General features: G+C 38.5%; 2 protein-coding genes across 2 annotated transcripts; both read left to right on the top strand.

Moving 5' to 3' along the window:
• Nucleotides 1-2,696: 2,696 nt before the first annotated feature.
• On the top strand, nt 2,697-4,880 carry LOC145168873 (DNA glycosylase superfamily protein). The gene is made up of 4 exons (XM_079087540.1): nt 2,697-3,306; nt 3,500-3,641; nt 3,731-3,875; nt 4,303-4,880. Exons 1-4 carry the CDS (start codon nt 2,910-2,912, stop codon nt 4,627-4,629), a joined length of 1,011 nt encoding a protein of 336 aa, XP_078943666.1. The 5' UTR covers nt 2,697-2,909; the 3' UTR covers nt 4,630-4,880.
• Nucleotides 4,881-15,334: 10,454 nt separating this feature from the next.
• LOC145105995 (uncharacterized) lies at nt 15,335-15,700 on the top strand. Its single transcript, XM_079043049.1, has one exon. The coding sequence runs from the start codon at nt 15,335-15,337 to the stop codon at nt 15,698-15,700; it is 366 nt and encodes a 121-aa protein (XP_078899175.1).
• The last annotated feature ends 2,166 nt before the right edge of the window (nt 15,701-17,866 follow it).

A 17,866-nucleotide genomic window follows, 5' to 3' on the forward strand; every position in this document is an offset into this window, starting at 1 on the left:
ATCTAGGGTTCCTTGGAGTTTTTGGCCTCATACTCAAAGTTTGAGCTCATATTCTCACGATTATGATCTAAATTGGGAAGGACATGAAGTGGACATGAATGTCCATAAAGCTACGATTTTTATGGTCCACTAGGTGTAGGAAATCCTTCTGGAAACTTTGGGGAAATGGATTTTATGATGAAGTGCTTAATGGTTGAGTCATACCTTAAGTTACCATTAGAACCTAGGTTTTGAGATCTTGGTGTTTGGGGATGTCCTAAGGGATTAAGTTGGTAACTTTATCCATCAAGACCTTAGGAAGAAATAACTCTGAGCTTTGGAGCCCTTGGTATGGTTGGGGGCATCTTAATGCACTAAGCTGCTGAAGATCCAATTTCTAGGACGTTGCACCTTGCCGCCACGACGTGGCGACCAGAGTGAGCCCCGACTGTTTTTTCATCTTGCTGCCACGACGTGACCAATGGGAGGCCACGACGTGGCGACCTACTGAAGTGTTTTTGGTTGTTTGACTTTGGACCGTTGACTCTGAATTGTTGACCTGAGTTAACTTTTGCTCAAGATTGTTGGTTTTAGTGTGTAGACTAAGGTTAGACCTTGTATGTTTTGATAGGAGTGTGGTAGCATCTTTTGCAGGGCTTTGAGCTGTGGTTTAGCTGGTTTCGTGAGACATGTGAGTCTTCTCACTATACTGTGTAGGATGTTAGTTGTCTTTGTGACTCTTGCATTGTATGCTGGGTAGGTGACGTAATCTAAAAACACACGACGGATGAGCTATAAAAGAAAAACCATGCATAAGGAAGGTAAACAATTTCTGTTTCACCAAACAAACACACATAAACTCCATTCTCTCACTAGAGACCGACCTCATCGTCACAATGTAGCGTCCTCCTGGGATCTCCTCCCTGACATCAACTGTAGACATTTGAAAAATAGTAATTATGTTTTAAAATTTTCATAAATGGTTCATGTGGTTTCCCAAAATATCAAGTTTAGTCTCTAAGTTTTTTCGGTCTTATGGAAGGTCCCGGTGGTTTTAATTTCTATCGTAGTTGATCCATGACCTATATGAAATGACTTATGTACCAGTTTATTTTTATTTTTCCATTTTCTTTTTATTACAATAATTAAAAAAGCTAAAAATAAATGATACTGCTACTCCACTCCACCCCACCCATCCATCTCTTTTACAATACCCATATTCCACCATCTTCACCAGTTGCCTTAACTCATCAAGACAATTCACCCGAAACACCACATCCATCATTACCTGTAACCACTTGTTCCATCTTCAACCTCCGTTAACCATCACCTTTGCAACCATCATCACAAATTGCAACAACTATCGAAACCACCAATATGCCACCTCAACAAGACCACCTTATAATACTACAACCAAACACCACCATAAACCATAGAAACTGCAGCCACCTCCGATTCACCATCGAACCACAATCGTAAAACCCAACAAAACTACCCTTATCGCACCACCAAAACATCCTCAACTCATCTGTCTTTTTCAACTACTTGCTTCACCTCTTTCTTTGACCCTCAAGTTTCACTTGTCGCACCAGCCACATCGCACCACCACCATCTTCGGGAATCACCATCATAATCCCTACACCATCATCAACTGCTCCATGAACCATCTCATTTTAGCTATCCTTATACTGCCACCAATACCATCGCCTCAAACACATCGGAAACCACCACCTGATCGATTAAAAAAAGGCGGAGTTCCGATTTCTTGCTAAATGTCGTGAACTAAAGAAAGAAGAAGAAGGAAGATAAAGGTGGGGTTTCGATTTCTTGTTTAATTGATAGGATCTACATAATGGTTTCAATTTCTTTCTTACAAATGGATCTCCCCAATCGAGGAAGACAATGAAATCAAAAATGAATTATGAAATCATAAGTTGAAATCAAAACCAAATCCGACAACTAAAACACGAATCAAGACACCAGATTATTTTCGGGAAGACGATGTAGTGAAGAAGACCTACCAAAAGAGAGAAGCGTGGTTGTCGGCGTTTCCGACAAGAGAGAGAAATGTGAGACATGAAGAATATAAGAGTGTTATTTACCCTCATGAACCATGTTTGTGCTCACTCTAAGAATTCCGACCATGATGAAGATGGGGAAGCACCTTCCGATGATGGTGAAGATGGGGGAGGGAAATAACGAGTCTAAGAGGAAGAATGATGGTAGCGGGAGGTTATCAGAGGTAATATTTATTTCTTTTTTAGATAGTTTTAATTAAAGGAAAATATAAAAGAAATTAAAAAGCTTACAAAAGTAATTTCATACCGACAAGAGACCAATTAGGATAGAAGCTAAAACCACAAAGACCTAAATAAGACTATAAAAAATTAAAAACTAAACTTAATATTCTAAAAAACTATAATATTCTAAAAAACTATAATGACGATTTGTGGAGATTTGTCGACATGAATACAATACTTCTACTTTCGATAAATTTACAACTTAAATATGAAGATAAAATATAATCAAGTCAAATCATATACCATAACTTTATAAAGTAAATATTACCTAATAAAGTATATACAAATATGTTAAAATAAACCATATTTTCAAACTAAAGAATTTTATGTAAAATGAGATTTATAATGATTATTATATGAAAGAAAAATGGAAAAGAGCCCGCCCATATAATACATCTCTTCGGATTTCAAGTCATTTTCAAATTTCTGTTTCTTCAACCTCCGTTCTCTTCCCCTTCCCCTTTTAGAACCCTAATTGATTGTACTCTACTCTTCATGTAAACAATCCAAAATCAATTCCGGAATCACCTATTCCTCACACATTTTTAGCTCCACGCACCATAATCAGGGCTAAATCTGAACTCCATTGCAGCGTTCTTCTAAAATTTGTTGTTTTGGTTCAAAGTGCTAATGTCCGATTCAACTGAGCTTCCATCTGTATTACCATCTACCAAAACAGATTTAGAATCTCGGAATATACTTGGACCGGCAGGAAACAGAGTCAAGGTTAAAGAAGAAGAGAAGGAGAGCTTGAAGAAGAAGGTTGCGTTGGAGAAAAAGCCAAAGAGGTCCTCCATCAGATTAGAGAAGATGACTCCTCAAATTGTTGTTCGAAAGAATAATGACTCGCTAGACAGTTCATGTTCTTTGAAATCTTCTTCTTCCAGTGGTAGTTCTGTGAAAATCCCGAGCGTCAAACGAAGAGAGAAACATGATAGCAACAGTTTGAAGATGGAAGGAGAAGAATCTCCGATGATGACGTTATCTATTCCGTTTAAACGGTGTGATTGGATCACCAAATTTTCTGGTATGAAATTTTATTTTGAAATGTCGTTACTACTTATTTCCCTATGCCTGTACAGTTTTTAAACGATTCATGAAAATCACGCTGACAATTTTTGTTGGATTTGTAAAAGATTAGACCCAATTCATGGTTATTATATTACATAATATTCAAACAGAATACAAGCTTAATTACTTTCCTACTGTTCTCTTTGTAGATCCACTTCATGTTTCTTTCCATGATGAAGAATGGGGAGTTCCAGTTCACGAAGACAAAAAACTATTTGAGCTTCTTGTTTTGTCACAAGTATCTGCAGAACTCACATGGCCCGAAATTCTTTACAAGAGAGATAAATTCAGGTAAACATCTTGAAAACAACATTCATTCATGAATCATGAACTCTTAGCCTCTTAGATGTTACTAACACCTAAATCCATTTTACTTACAGAAAGTTTTTTGAAGATTTCAATCCATCATCCATTGCTAAGTTCCCTGAGGACAGATTATTGTCAACCAGGTCAAACGGTGGTGCCCTTTTGCTATCCGAACAAAAACTACGCGCCATTGTAGGAAATGCTGTTGCTTTGCTTAAGGTACTAAATATGAAATTGTCTATTAATGGGATAACTATGTACAAATCTAAAATGGGTTGGTTGAAAATTACGTCTTTGCCCTTAGGGAAGAACGATCGGTTTTTGCGTGGCATATTTACACTCTTTTCAGATTTCTTGTTGAGTCAATGTGTCTATTTTTTTTTGTGAAAAAGTCAACATGCTAAGTGGATTGGGCCTAGATTGCTTATGGATGGGTTGCTTCTTGCAATTTTTGGGCTTGCTAGGCCCAATTTCTTTTGTTTAGTGAAAAGGTCAACATGCTAAGAAGTTTGACTAAACTTGATACAACCAACTCTTATTTTTTGCTCTAGATAAATAAAATTGTTCTTTAATGCAAAAGAAAACATTTATATATAGCTTATCAGATTAAATCTAATATCAGATTAAATCTAACATTTATATATAGATCCAACAAGAATTTGGATCCTTCAGTGGATACTGCTGGCGTTTCCTGAACAACAAGCCAATAAAGAACGTATTTCGCTATGCGCGTCAACTACCCGCAAAAACACCAAAATCCGAACTCATAAGCAAGGATTTAATGAGGAGAGGATTTCGTTGTGTGGGCCCTACAATAATCTACTCATTTATGCAAATATCTGGTATGGTCAACGATCATCTTGTATCATGTTTTAGATACATGGAGTGCAATAACATTGACAAAAGGAATCCAAAGCCCAAAGCTAAACAAGAAACCAAAATCATGAATGATACTAATCTTTCCTATGAGTGAATATAATGCTTGATGCTAACTTAGGTAATTTAACGGTGATCTTTCTTGTAGTATTGTGTGCCATTTTAGTAGTATCAAGATTAAGAATGTTCATATTAGAAAGTGGGTGTTTTTGTGGTTTGTTGTCTGTAATAGTAATGTTTGGTTTGTTTTGTTTATGTTTGTGCTGTTGAGAAAGTTCTTAGGTTGATTGAATTATTTGGGGTTGTATAAATAAAATATGATCAACTGTTTTGCCTGATTGGGCAACATGTTTGTGTCTCTTGTCTGGTGAACATGAGGGTCTATTTATATATATATATATATATATATATATATATATATATATATATATATATATATATATATATATATATATATATATATATATATATATATATATTCATTTGAGACCATGTTAATTTTGTAAGACTGTAGGACGAAATCTAAAAACCAAATTTAAATGCAAAATAAAAAGGAAAAATCCAAAAAAAAAATTTTAATTATTATTTTCGTCATTTTTTTTACCTAAAAAAAATTAATAAAAATTACCTTTTTTTTTGAAAAATACGTGACATTCTAATAGAATATTACACTGTAAATGTTCTAATGTGATTTTTAGAATGTTAGAATATTCTAATATTCTACTAGATTTGTCAGATATGTAAAATATTCTAATATTTTACTAGAATATTTTAGAAAAACGGTAATTATTTTTTATTTTGGAAAATATAAATGACGAAAATAATATTTAAAAAAAAATTTCGAATATTTTCAATTATTTTGCATTTTAAAAATGTTTTTTTATCTACAAAATGAGTGATTACGATTGCGTTTTTCCGTCTCACAAAATATAACCATCTCATGAACTTAACCATATATATATATATATATATATATATATATATATATATATACACACGGTTAAAAAACTCGGAATTGGTCGAACTCGGGTCCAACTTGATTAAACTCGGAGCAAATCAGTCTAACTCTGAAAAACTCGGTCAAATCGGTCAAACTAGAGATTTTTGACTCTTTAAAAAAAATAAACCAAATTGTTAAATAATTAATTTAACATATATCTATTTTCTAGCGTTGTCTTCATTGATGACTATGTTGTATTCACAAATAAAAACTATTGATTTCTATTTTACCTTTTTTCAAAGAATAAAACGAAATATATTAAAATAGAATATTTATGCCCTATAAATAAATATTATATCGGATATTAAACGACGAATACTTTTTACACTTTATTCATGGATGCATGTTGCTTTTGTATTTGTTTTAGGCCTTCATTTTTTCCAACAGAATTATATATACATATTAAACTTGGACCATGCTAGGGAATAGTGAACATGCTGGTTTTTGGCAAAACTGGTCCTTCGATTATTGGTATGTGTTCTCTTCTGGCTTTATTGCTGCCGATTTTTGTGTGGGGCATTTTATGCCATTTTTTCATTTCTTTATGACACATGTTGACACGTGTTCCTCACAGCTTTCTTCACCGTTTTGTAACCCAATCACATTCGGATCGGTGTTATTCTTCTTCACCGTTTTTGTTAGCGAGTTTATATGTGTCGGTTTCTTCGATTTCTTGCTTTCATTTTCTTTTTTCCACCGACGTCTCACCGCCTCTTTGCTTCACAGAAATCTGTATCTCTCAGATTTCCCACCGCTTCTTCTTTGATTGCGTTCACTTTTCATTCCATCTTCAACACCTCTGCTTTTGCTTTCTCCCTCTAATCCCGCTGTTAATACTCCTCAATTCCTATTTCTGGCTTCCGATCAAGTGAAGAAGTCGACAACGACGTCTCGACACACTCCGCTAAGGACACCCGCCTGCATCGCCGATCTCCGCCTGCTTCAGCTACCATCATCCCATCGCCGCTGCCTTCAGGCGATGTACCGACCACCAGACAACCTCCGCCAGCTTCAACCACCACAGTTCGTCGTTTACCCTCTGCTCCACCACCATCTCATCGATCCAGACGGACCCGTTTTCTACTTGCTCCAGGTATGTTTTCCCTGCTTGCGTGTCTGACCGCCACCGCCTCCACTCACTTCCGCTGTCGTGCTTTGGAATTCCTGTGGGTGGTTAACTATATAATATACGATTTCATTTCATTCTGAAAGACTTTTCAGTCTTCACAGTTCACACATACCAGCTTCAAATTCAAGAAGCTTCTTTTACCTCAAAAATCTCCAATCTTTGTCCATCGTCGCCGCTATCCATATCTATTTCCGGTAACATTTATACAGATTATACTTTCTGGGTGACCCTATAAACTCAATTCTAACCTATATATGTATGTTTGCAGAGCAACTTTTTTCCCCCTTCCTACAGCTCGACCTAACGGAAGCTATCCGCGTTGTGCTTAAGTGGTGAGTTCCAACTTCAATTTTATGCTTTTACAGTAATTCATTTTGTTCGTATTTGTAGTTTAAGGTTTTGAAGTAATATTGCGAACCTAAACATTTGTATTCATGTTCTCATTCGAAAATTTTTTGTTCTTCAGTAGACACGCATGCCGCATGTGGCTATTTGGTGCACTGTCGATGTTTTCATAGTGATAATTGCCACTTCAGCAATCATTAATCGGATAACAATATAATTATTTGATTGAAGTACATCAGAAAAATTAATTTATTCTGGATAATCAGTTCTTTCAGCAACTAAATCGGATAATTGTGTCTTGAAAGTATCAGAGAATCGTGATCAGAAATGATAACCATAATCAACAAATCGCTTTTGCACCATATCATAACAGGTTACATGATCATACACATGATTTAGTAATCTGACTACTATTGTCAAATTTTTAGGGCACACAAATGGTGGGTAGTAACATATTTGAATTCATAGAGAATGCTGTGATGACTCTACATGAAGTACTAAATGCAATAAGAATGGTGAAGAATGAAGCATTTGAAAAGATCAATCATTTAATCATCTGAAACAACCGCCGCCTGGTTTGGGGGTGTGACATCATCGACCATGCTTCATCACTAAGTACCTTTCTAATTTCACCTATCAATTTCTTCCCATTTACCTCTTTAAACTGTATTATAACTTATCTTAATGAACAACACTGTAACATGTTCTTTGCAAATGGAGCCATCCTTTGTGGATTTCATGGTTGGGGAATTTTCACGGGTTTTAAAGCCTGGTGGAGAAATCTTTATTCATCAAAGTTTTGATTCTGCCAAAAAAGAATGTAAAACATTTATCTTCTTCCCCAAAGTGAAACTAATCTAAGGTTTGTGTCTTAATTAATTAATCTCTCTTACCTGTTTTGCAGATAACATCCTTCCTTGGGCGCAAGTTATTAGTTACAGGGTTTTCAAATATTGAGGTGGTTTAGATGGCAGAGGTGCTGTCTGAAGGTCTCCAGTCTTTTGGGGTAAGCAAAATTCAAAGAAGTCAATAGGCCACCATTTGTGGGACCCAAAATTATTATTTTTTATGAAACTTTGAAGTGGTTAAATTGATATAATATATGAATGAAGTTTGGTTTATTGTCATCAGGTCAAGGGAAAGAAGCCTTCTTGGAAGGTTTTACCAAAAGTTGTGGTTGTTGATGAAATGGATGTTATAGATGAAGATAGTCTCTTATCTAAAGAGGATTTGAAGAAGTCCTAACTCCCAACAAGTAAAGACATATTCAAGTTTATATATATGATCTGAGTAGTTTCATTGAGATATTTTCGTGTCAAGATTTAAGTAACTTTTCGTTTGGTATCTTTATGCATTGGCTTATATCGATCTCCTCAAAATTTTCATGTTTATGTAATTTTAAATCCATTTTAGTTTATCAGTATAAGAGTTATTTTCTCAATACTTTATAAACTAAAGATGATGCAATTTTTATAGATTTCGGGAAGGTGGACCTCACAATTAATTCAGTCTGGTGGTGGAATTTCAGGTGAGTATGTTAACTTTTTAATAAAAGAAGATTCCAATGTTTATTTGTTCATTTATAGTAGTTTTACTTACCAATTCTTCCATTTGTATGACCATAAAGGGGACAACTTGACTCGATCTTTAGAATCAACTACACGGATTCTTGGATTGGAGAAGATGAGAAACGTACATCAAGAATAATAATGTTTCAGGTACCCGTCAAAAAAGGGTATTTTGGTTAGTCCTAGAAAATAATAGGTATTTGAAACCCATTTATAATTTTTCTATTTGGAAATTTTTACAAATTCAGCACTTAAGGGATCTCAAAGTTGCAAGAGCTTATCAAGATATAGATAAAACTGCCAAGTAATTTGCAGTCCTCACACTCCCGGGCCAGAACAATTATGCTTCCGCATCTCAACAGTTGCGGCCAATTTAGTCATCATAGTATCTCTAGCAATCAACCGATCTGGCCGATTGCATAGAAGGTAATAACAAAGAATGAGGTTCATGAAATGCATTTTTATGCATTTCAACTTTTTTAAGGGTATTGGTCCTTTTTTATATGTTTTCTCATTCTCCTTCATTTATAGGTTCCATTGGGTTTGAAGCTACAAGGGAGACCTGATAAAGGTGAATGAGGAGGAATTGGAGCAGTACCCACGAGAGGAAGCAGTTGGACTGGTTCTGCTTTTGACTAAATTTGGTCAAAATAAGTTTGTAGCTTTTGTTCAAATTTTCAGTTTGGGTATTTCTTCATGCAGCGTCAGAATGAAGCTAATATTTTCGAATAGTTGGCTTTTTAAGATTGTTGGTCATTCAGATTTGTTGCAGTCAACCATGGGTTCTTTTCAAATGTGTTAGACTTTGATTTTTTCTATGTTTTCTAATGATTCCTTATTTAATCATTATACTTAAATGTTGGATATGTGTTTTTGTTCATCTGTGTAGCTTTAAGAACCCAACATATGTGTTTTAAAAAGAGAATAGATCTCAATTTTGCTTCTACTTTACTTCGTTTTTTAGCATCATACTTTCATATTCAAGTAACTATAGCATCCTACTTCCATGACGAACGACTGATAAACGATGACACCAGTTCTGTCGGTTTTCTATGACATTAGTGGCGAATCCAACCCCCGCGAAGCGGTTTTGCTCTGTTTGTTCGTAATATTAGATGAGTAAGTGGATTACAGTCTCTATATTTACTCCAAATTACTATGTAATCATTTTTATCGATAACAAGCACGATGTGGCCAAAATGACCGGAGCTGTCCGAATCCATCCCCGCAAAGCGGGGTTCCTCATCTAGTTTATAATAAATTTTATCTTTTTTTTTCTTTATATATATATATATATATATATATATATATATAAGTTGGATCGAGCGAGGACTAAAAAATAAGTGATAACTGCGAGGACACATATTTGCCGCATGATTGAAAAATAAAAGATCGAGGTTTTATTTTATTTATCACCAATATCTCGCGAGATGATATGACGTTTTTATAATTAAGTGCAAGATTTTGATATTTTTTGAGAAAGATTAGTTATTTGGAGGTAAAATAGGTAAAAGGAAACGAAGAAAAAAAAAGAAAAAAATGGTTATGACCAAAATGTGAAAGGAATTTTTCAAAAATAAGTTTTTGAAGTATTTATTTTTAATTTTAAGAATTATTAGTGTTTAGAAAAATGTTAAACATAATATGATCAAAATGTGATGATTCAAAAAAAAAAAAACTTTTGATTCAACTTGTTTATTATCTTTAATTTGTTATGATCTAAACATATTTAGACTTAAATATTTTATAATCCTTAATTATATCTTTCATGATTCAAAATATATAATTATCTATAATTTGTTTTTGAACAAAAACTATATTTAATTGAATATATTATTGATTTGATTCAAAATTTTATGATCCAAAAATTACATGATTCAAAAAAAGTATGAAGGGAAATATTATGATCCTTAATATTTTTCTTATTTAAAATTTTATAATTGTTAAACATTAAAAACTCAAACCGATATTTAGTTTAAAAAATCAAAAAATGAAGACAAATATAAAGAAAAACACAAGTGTCTTCAAGTATTTAGTAAATATATTAAAAAAATAAAAAAAATGAAAAAACAACAAAAAAAAACGAAAAAAGGAAAAAAAAATATTTTTTTTAACAAGAAAAAAATTAAAAAAAAACAAAAAAAAAAAAAGTTAAAACCGAGCATATAGATGTTTTTTTTTGATTTTTTTTAATGAAAAAAAAACCAAAATAAACGAAAATAAATAATAAAACCCACTTAAATGACGTTCTATGGACGTTCGCCGTACGTGATTAAATACTCGAGTCCGTATTAATTACCACGGACGTGGGTCGCTTGCGAACGCACCACGTCCAAGTATTGGGTTTGACGTTTGTGCCCTTGACGAAATGGGTGGTGGGGAATTGTCCTCGCAGTCATCACCATTTTTTGACGGTGGGGTCCAGATCAGCAGTCGACATTCGTGACCTTGAGACGGAAGCTTTGTGAAGCCCCGATTCTGGCACTACCTGAGGGATTGGATGACTTTGTAGTGTATTGTGATGCTTCAATTTTGGGATTAGGAGCGGTTGTGATGCAGAGGGGGCATGTGATTGCTTATGCTTCGAGGCAGTTGAAGCCTCCTGAGGCGAATTACCACACTCATGACTTGGAATTGAGGGCAGTGGTGTTTGCCCTCAAGATTTGGAGGCACTATTTGTATGGGTTTCGATGCACCATTTTCACTAATCATAAAAGTTTGAAGTATTTGATGGATCAACAGAACTTGAATATGCGGCAGAGGAGATGGCTGGATGTAGTAAAAGATTATGATTGCGAGATTTTGTACCATTCCGGGAAGGCCAACGTGGTGGTCGATGCCTTGAGCCGCAAGGCAGCGAGTGCTCCGATTGGAAATGTTTGTATGAAGATGACAGTGATTTCCCCTTTGTTGGATATGATTAAGGAGGCTCAAGTGGAGGGTTTAAAGAGAGAAAACTGGGAGGTTGAGCGGATTCAGGGTCAAATTCCGCTTTTTGTTCGAGACAGTCGGAGTTTGCTGACTCAGTGTGGCAAAGTTTGGGTACCGGTATCTGGGGGAGTGAGGCAAAAGATCTTGGAAGAGGCATACAAGTCCAAGTTTTCTATTCATTTGGGGGCCAGAAAAATGTACACTGATATGAGGTTGAGTTACTGGTGGCCCTGCATAAAGCGGGAGGTCGCATGGTTTGTGGAGCGGTGCTTGACCTGCAGGAAGGTCAAGGCCGAATGTAACACCCATAAAATTCAAGCCAATTTAAAACTTTTTAAAACATTTAAAACCATTAAGTTATTACAGTTTACTTTCAAAATAATTTAAAAATCAGAGTATCCCCAGAATCAATCATGAAAATATAAGGAGGTGCACGATCACGCCTTCGCCTTCCCGCGATCATCAGAATACCTGAAACAATAATCGATAAATGTAAGCTCGAAGGCTTAGTGAGTTACCTCCAAAATACCAACGCCATACAAATATAACAATATCATATAAACATATAAGCAAACAGCATGCATAATGAGCCATCAGTCTGACTGGACCGAATCCCGGTCCTCAGTCTATCTGGACCGCTCTCCGAGCCCTCGACACGTCTGGACCGCCCTCCTCGGGGCCTTCAGCCTATCCGGACCGCTCGCCATATCATATAACGAAACAGCATGCATAGTGAGCCTTCAGCCTGACTGGACCGCCCTCACCAGGGCCTATTTCCTATCTGGACCGCTCCCGAGCCTTCGGCATGTCTGGACCGCCTCGCAGGGCCTACAGCCTGTCCGGACCGCTCGCTGGGCCTTTGGTCTGACTGACATACCCTCCTGGGTCTGTAGTCTATCCGGACCGCCCTGGGTATGTTATCTTACAACACACAACAGGACCGCCTCAACCCAACCCCAATCAAACAAACATGTGCACATAAATATCATACGCTACCATTCATAACAGTCAAACCGATCTAACAGATCAAATAGCATAACAACATCCTATAACCAGGATACCGATCTAACCGAAATCTAACATAGCAACCATCCTAAACCAAGATGAAACCTAGCATATCAATAACATAGCAACCATCCTAAACCAGGATGTAATCTAGCATATCAATAACATAGCAACCATCCTAAACCAGGATGTAAATCATAAAGGGTCGGCCTTGGTGCCGTAGACCCTGTTGATATAGTGAGGATAACTCACCTGACACTGCTGAAGTCCCGCAGATAAAACTCCAGCTGCTGGTTGACAGCTTCCCGAACTGTCAACATCAAACAATACCCAATTAATAATTGGTTCCAAGTCCAAGGTCCAACTCACACTCCAAAGACCGAAAAAGTCAAGTAATGGGCCAAAGTCCAACATATGGCCTAATTTTCCAAATTGGGCCCAGTCCTGTACCCGGTCTTACCTTAAGCCCATCCATTAATTCTAGTCCGAACTTTTGGCATTCCCATGGCCCAATATCACAAAATCATAAAGGCCCAATTATGGCCCATCAATGGCCCAATTTTCCAAATTGGGCCCAAGACTCTCACATGGGCCTTATCCTAAAACCCATATAATTATTTAGTCCATTTGCTTATTCTTGGAAGCCCATTAATAGTCCAATAACCAAAGCCCAATAGGAAGGCCCGACTCAAGGCCCATGTGAAATTAGTGCTTTCACATGAAATGATGATTAGGGTTAAGTGTTTCTTACTTAAACCATTAAGGACTTAATCCATTAAGTCCATTATTGCCTTAAGCTAGTTTGCCAATGATTATTAATTATTATTTTAGGTTTAATAATTAATTCTCATGTGTGTCCCAAACGATTCCCACAATTAGGGTTTTATGCCCTTAGGGTTTTCCAAACCCTAATTAGGGTTATCCAACCCAATACTAGCCCATTAGTCCATTGGTTGGGCTTTTAGGTCACATTGGGCCTTATTGGCCCATTAGGGTTCCATTAGGCCCACATTGTCCAAACATCCCCCAAACGAGGTCCAAACGCAATCAAAGCACACCGCCACCCGACACGGCGGCCGGTGGCGGCAGCCACCACCTCACGGTGGTGGTTATAAGCTTTTCTATTATTATCCGGCCGATTACAATATTTTACATTTTACATCCAAAACCCAAATAAACACACACACCTAAATAACATACACACACGACCATATTATAGCGGCAGGTGGTGGTCGGAGGCGCTAGCCACCACCTCACGGTGGTGGTAGTGGCCCTCTTATGTTTTCTGGCCAAGAAGATCGCGTACACCCTAATCTGTTCACAAAACGACCCCAGCCACCCACCTGGTGGCGTGAGGCGGCAGCGGGGACCCAAGAGGCGGGCAACAGCGGTAGCAAATACATCAGTGGGATGGTGGTGTTTCCACCGATCTCGGTGGCTCTCCCGGCGATCCACGACGTCCAACAGGAGGGTAGCACGACCAGGTTGCGATGACGTCTCTGCAGGCGGTCGTTCGACATGTTGTCGGTCGGAAACGAGAGGGAAACGGGTGGTGGTGTGGCGCCGGGTTTGAAGAAGGAGAGTGGAGATGTAGTTGGCGGCTGAAGCACCCATTTATGTTTAGGTATTAGATGGGTAATGAGACTATATACCCGGTTCCGTAAGCTCTTTCCCATAATAACACAAATAGTCCCTCCTTGCATTATTCTTTTCAAAACAAATCCCTAATTTATCATTTAAACCCCTCATTCTGAAAATACTTACAAATTAATCCGAAATCTTACCAATCAGCCCCTGCTTCCATATATCCTTACATATTATGTCCAAATAATATCATACATACCCCTACTCCTGAAATTCTTTTCAAAATAAGTCTCGAATTTTACACCTTAGCCCCCGAAAGTCTAAAATATATCGTTTGGCTCCCCGAATCGAACTCTCCGCTAAATATTATCTGATTTTGGACAATACCAATATAAAATGATAAAATTACATTTTGGGATTTCGGATTTATCATTTAATTATTTTATTTTAAATGGGATGTTACACCGAACATCATAGGCCTCACGGCAAGGTTCAGCCGCTACCCCTTCCCATATGGAAATGGGAAGAGATCACCATGGACTTCATTACGAAGTTACCAAGGACGGCTCGGGGCGTGGATTCCATTTGGTTTATCGTGGACAGGTTGACCAAGAGTGCACATTTTATTCCAATTTCCGAGAGTATCTCCGCCGAAAAATTAGCAGACATTTATGTGCGGGAAGTGGTAGTTAGGCACGGTGTGCCAATGTCTGTGGTCTCGGACCGTGATGTTCGTTTTACCACTAGGTTTTGGAGAAAGTTACATGAGGATTTGGGAATTCAGTTGCATTTCAGTACTGCCTACCATCCCCAGACCGACGATCAGAGTGAGTGGACGATTCAGACGCTCGAGGATATGCTTCGGGCATGTGTATTGGATTTCGGAGGGAGTTGGGATACTTATCTTCCACTAGCAGAGTTCTCATACAACAATAGTTATCATGCTAGTATTGACCGACCCCCGTTTGAGGTGCTCTATGGTCGGAGATGTAGGACTCTAGTTTGCTGGGGTGGGGGGGAGGTTGGACATCGAGTTATTGGAAGTACCGAAGTGGTGCTTAAGTCGACCGAGTTGATTCAGCAGGTTCGCGACCGGTTTCAGACAATGCAGAGCAGACATAAGAGCTATGAAGATAGGCACAGATCAGACATGGAGTTCCAGGTCAGGGATATGGTACTCCTGACGGTGTCACCCTGGAAGGGTGTTATTCGGTTCAGGAGGCAGGGCAAGTTGGGCCACATGTATATTGGCCCGTTTCAGATTATCGCCCGGGTGGGCAGGGTTGCGTATCAGTTGGACTTGCCTGTGGAGCTTGGGCAGATCCACAATACATTTCATGTTTCGCATTTGCGGAAGTGTGTGGCTGATGAGTCGATGGTTATATCACTAGATGATATTCAGATTGATGAGAGCCTGAATTATATGGAAAAACCTGTTGCGATTCTGGACAGAGAAACGAAAGCCCTTCAGAACAAGGAAGTGAAGTTAGTGAAGGTGCAATGGCAGCATCGAAAAGGCTACGAATGGACCTGGGAGTCGGAGGATGAGATGAGGAATCATTATCCGGACCTTTTTGCATCAACAGACTTCAAGGATGAAGTCTAGTTCAAGTAGGGGAGATTTGTAACGGTTGGTCCAGGTATGAAATAAATCTAATTCTTTTCAAATATTGAATGGAACTCGACGAGTTGGGAGGCTCCAACTCGTCGTGTAGATATTTCCCCAGCCGCGTATTTTAATGACCCAACTCGACGAGATGGCCTAAGAAGTGAAAACCCTAATTTTCGGGTGTTGCACCCTATATAAAGTGCTTAACTTCTTTGGATGGCCTCCTTACCAACCTCCCTTGCCCAGAGAAAACCCTAGAATCGTTTTCCTTCTTGCATATTGAGTAGTGTGAGCTTAAAGAGTGTTTGTTGGTGGTTCTTGAAAGGAGTCTTGAAGAGAGAAGCACCTAGCTTGGAGGAGTGACTCAAGATCCAGAAACTCTTCATCAAAGGCTACATCTTTGAGGTATAAAGTCATCACCTTGGCATTTAGTTTATTAGATCTCTTTTCTTGAAGTTTTAGCTTGCGGTTTGGGACTTTGGTTGAGTTATCCAAAGAGAAGAGGTTTCCAGGGGTTGATGGAGTAGATCTGACCCATACATAATGTAACATCCCAAATTTCGAGTCCAAAAATCTCATTTTTTAATTAATTGATTTAAAAAACTTCCATAAGAAAACATAGTAAAGACATATCATTTCATAAGACTAATATCCCATGTTTGAAACCAAACCATAAATATAACAATGTCAGAGTACCATCCCAAGAATCTCGTAATGCGGAAATCCAACGTGTGTGTGTATGATGTGCAGCTACCGCACCGGCTCCTTCCCCTTCGCGGAAGAGGTACCTGAAACAAAACTAAAAACTGTAAGCACGAAGGTTGGTGAGTTCCCCCATCATACCACATACCATACAATCACATAGCATACATACTGCCGGCAATTCTTGGGTGCCCGACCTACCCTGGTACGGCCATTCTGGGGTGCTGACCTACCCGGTACGGCCATTTTGGGGTGCCGACCTACTCGGTACGGCCATTCTGGGGTGACGACCTACCCATGTCAAGCCATTCTGGGTGCTGACCTACCCGTGTCGAGCCATTCTGGGGTGCTGACCTACCCTTCGGTCCTCACAACCAAACCTCGGGGACTATTTCACCCCCTACTGTTACTATCACATATATCATAACATAAACATCATATCAGACATATCTGGGGTGTCCGAACTACCCTTCGGTCCTAACAACCGAACTCGGGGACTATTCCCTTCCTACTACCGCTATCACATATATCATATCATGCGAGCATATAAACATATCATCATATACTGTCATACATATCTGGGGTGCCTGACCTACCATTCAGTCCTAACAACCGAACTCTACTACTATCACATATAACACATCAGGCCAGCATATAACATATCAGGTAGTAGCAAACCTGGATGATATCACAAAGACAATCATCCAACATACAACACCTACTGGTGGACCGGCATTGTGGCCGTAGACCCACCGCTACTGGAAGGTAACTCACCTCGATGTCGTGTAGTGTCTGAACTGTCCTCAGCGTGAAGGTCGGCCCTCCTCGACTCCTCAATCCCTACACGACAACCTTCAAGTCATCAAACCGAACATACAACCCAACCAGGGTCAATACCAAAACCAGGCAAGTCAACATTGGTCAAAGTCAACGCCCAGTTGACCTGACTCGCCGAGTTGGTCTACCAACTCGTCGAGTCCATGCTCCAATAACCCGATCCAACCCCGACACCACTCGTCGAGCCTTGCGAGAACTCGTCGAGTTCTCCTTCATTCAAACCATCAGGACCGTCTTCATCCGACTCGCTGAGTTGTATGAACAACTCGTCGAGTTCACCTTAATCCTATGAACATGTCCAGTCTGCGACTGCCGAGTTGTATGAACAACTCGCCGAGTCCATCCTCAAGGGTTGGGAGATTTCCTTGGACTCGCCGAGTCTGTTCATACACTCGTCGAGTCCCATGATTCCCTGGACCCTTTACGAGTCTAAACATTTACGGAACTTCCTTCCCGAACCACTAGTCCAACCGCAGAAGGAATTTAGTGGTCACTACACACTGACTCGCTAAGTTCCAAGAACAACTCGTCGAGTCCCTTCTTGACCCTTACTATACAGCCGATTTAAATGGGTCTTAACATGCCAAAACCATAGATCTGGCCTCCTAATGTCCATTTTATACG

The sequence above is a fragment of the Lactuca virosa genome, chromosome 4 (genome assembly GCF_052849685.1).
Source record: "Lactuca virosa cultivar CGN04683 chromosome 4, Lactuca_virosa_CGN04683_v6, whole genome shotgun sequence".
In the NCBI taxonomy this organism is placed as follows: domain Eukaryota; kingdom Viridiplantae; phylum Streptophyta; class Magnoliopsida; order Asterales; family Asteraceae; genus Lactuca; species Lactuca virosa.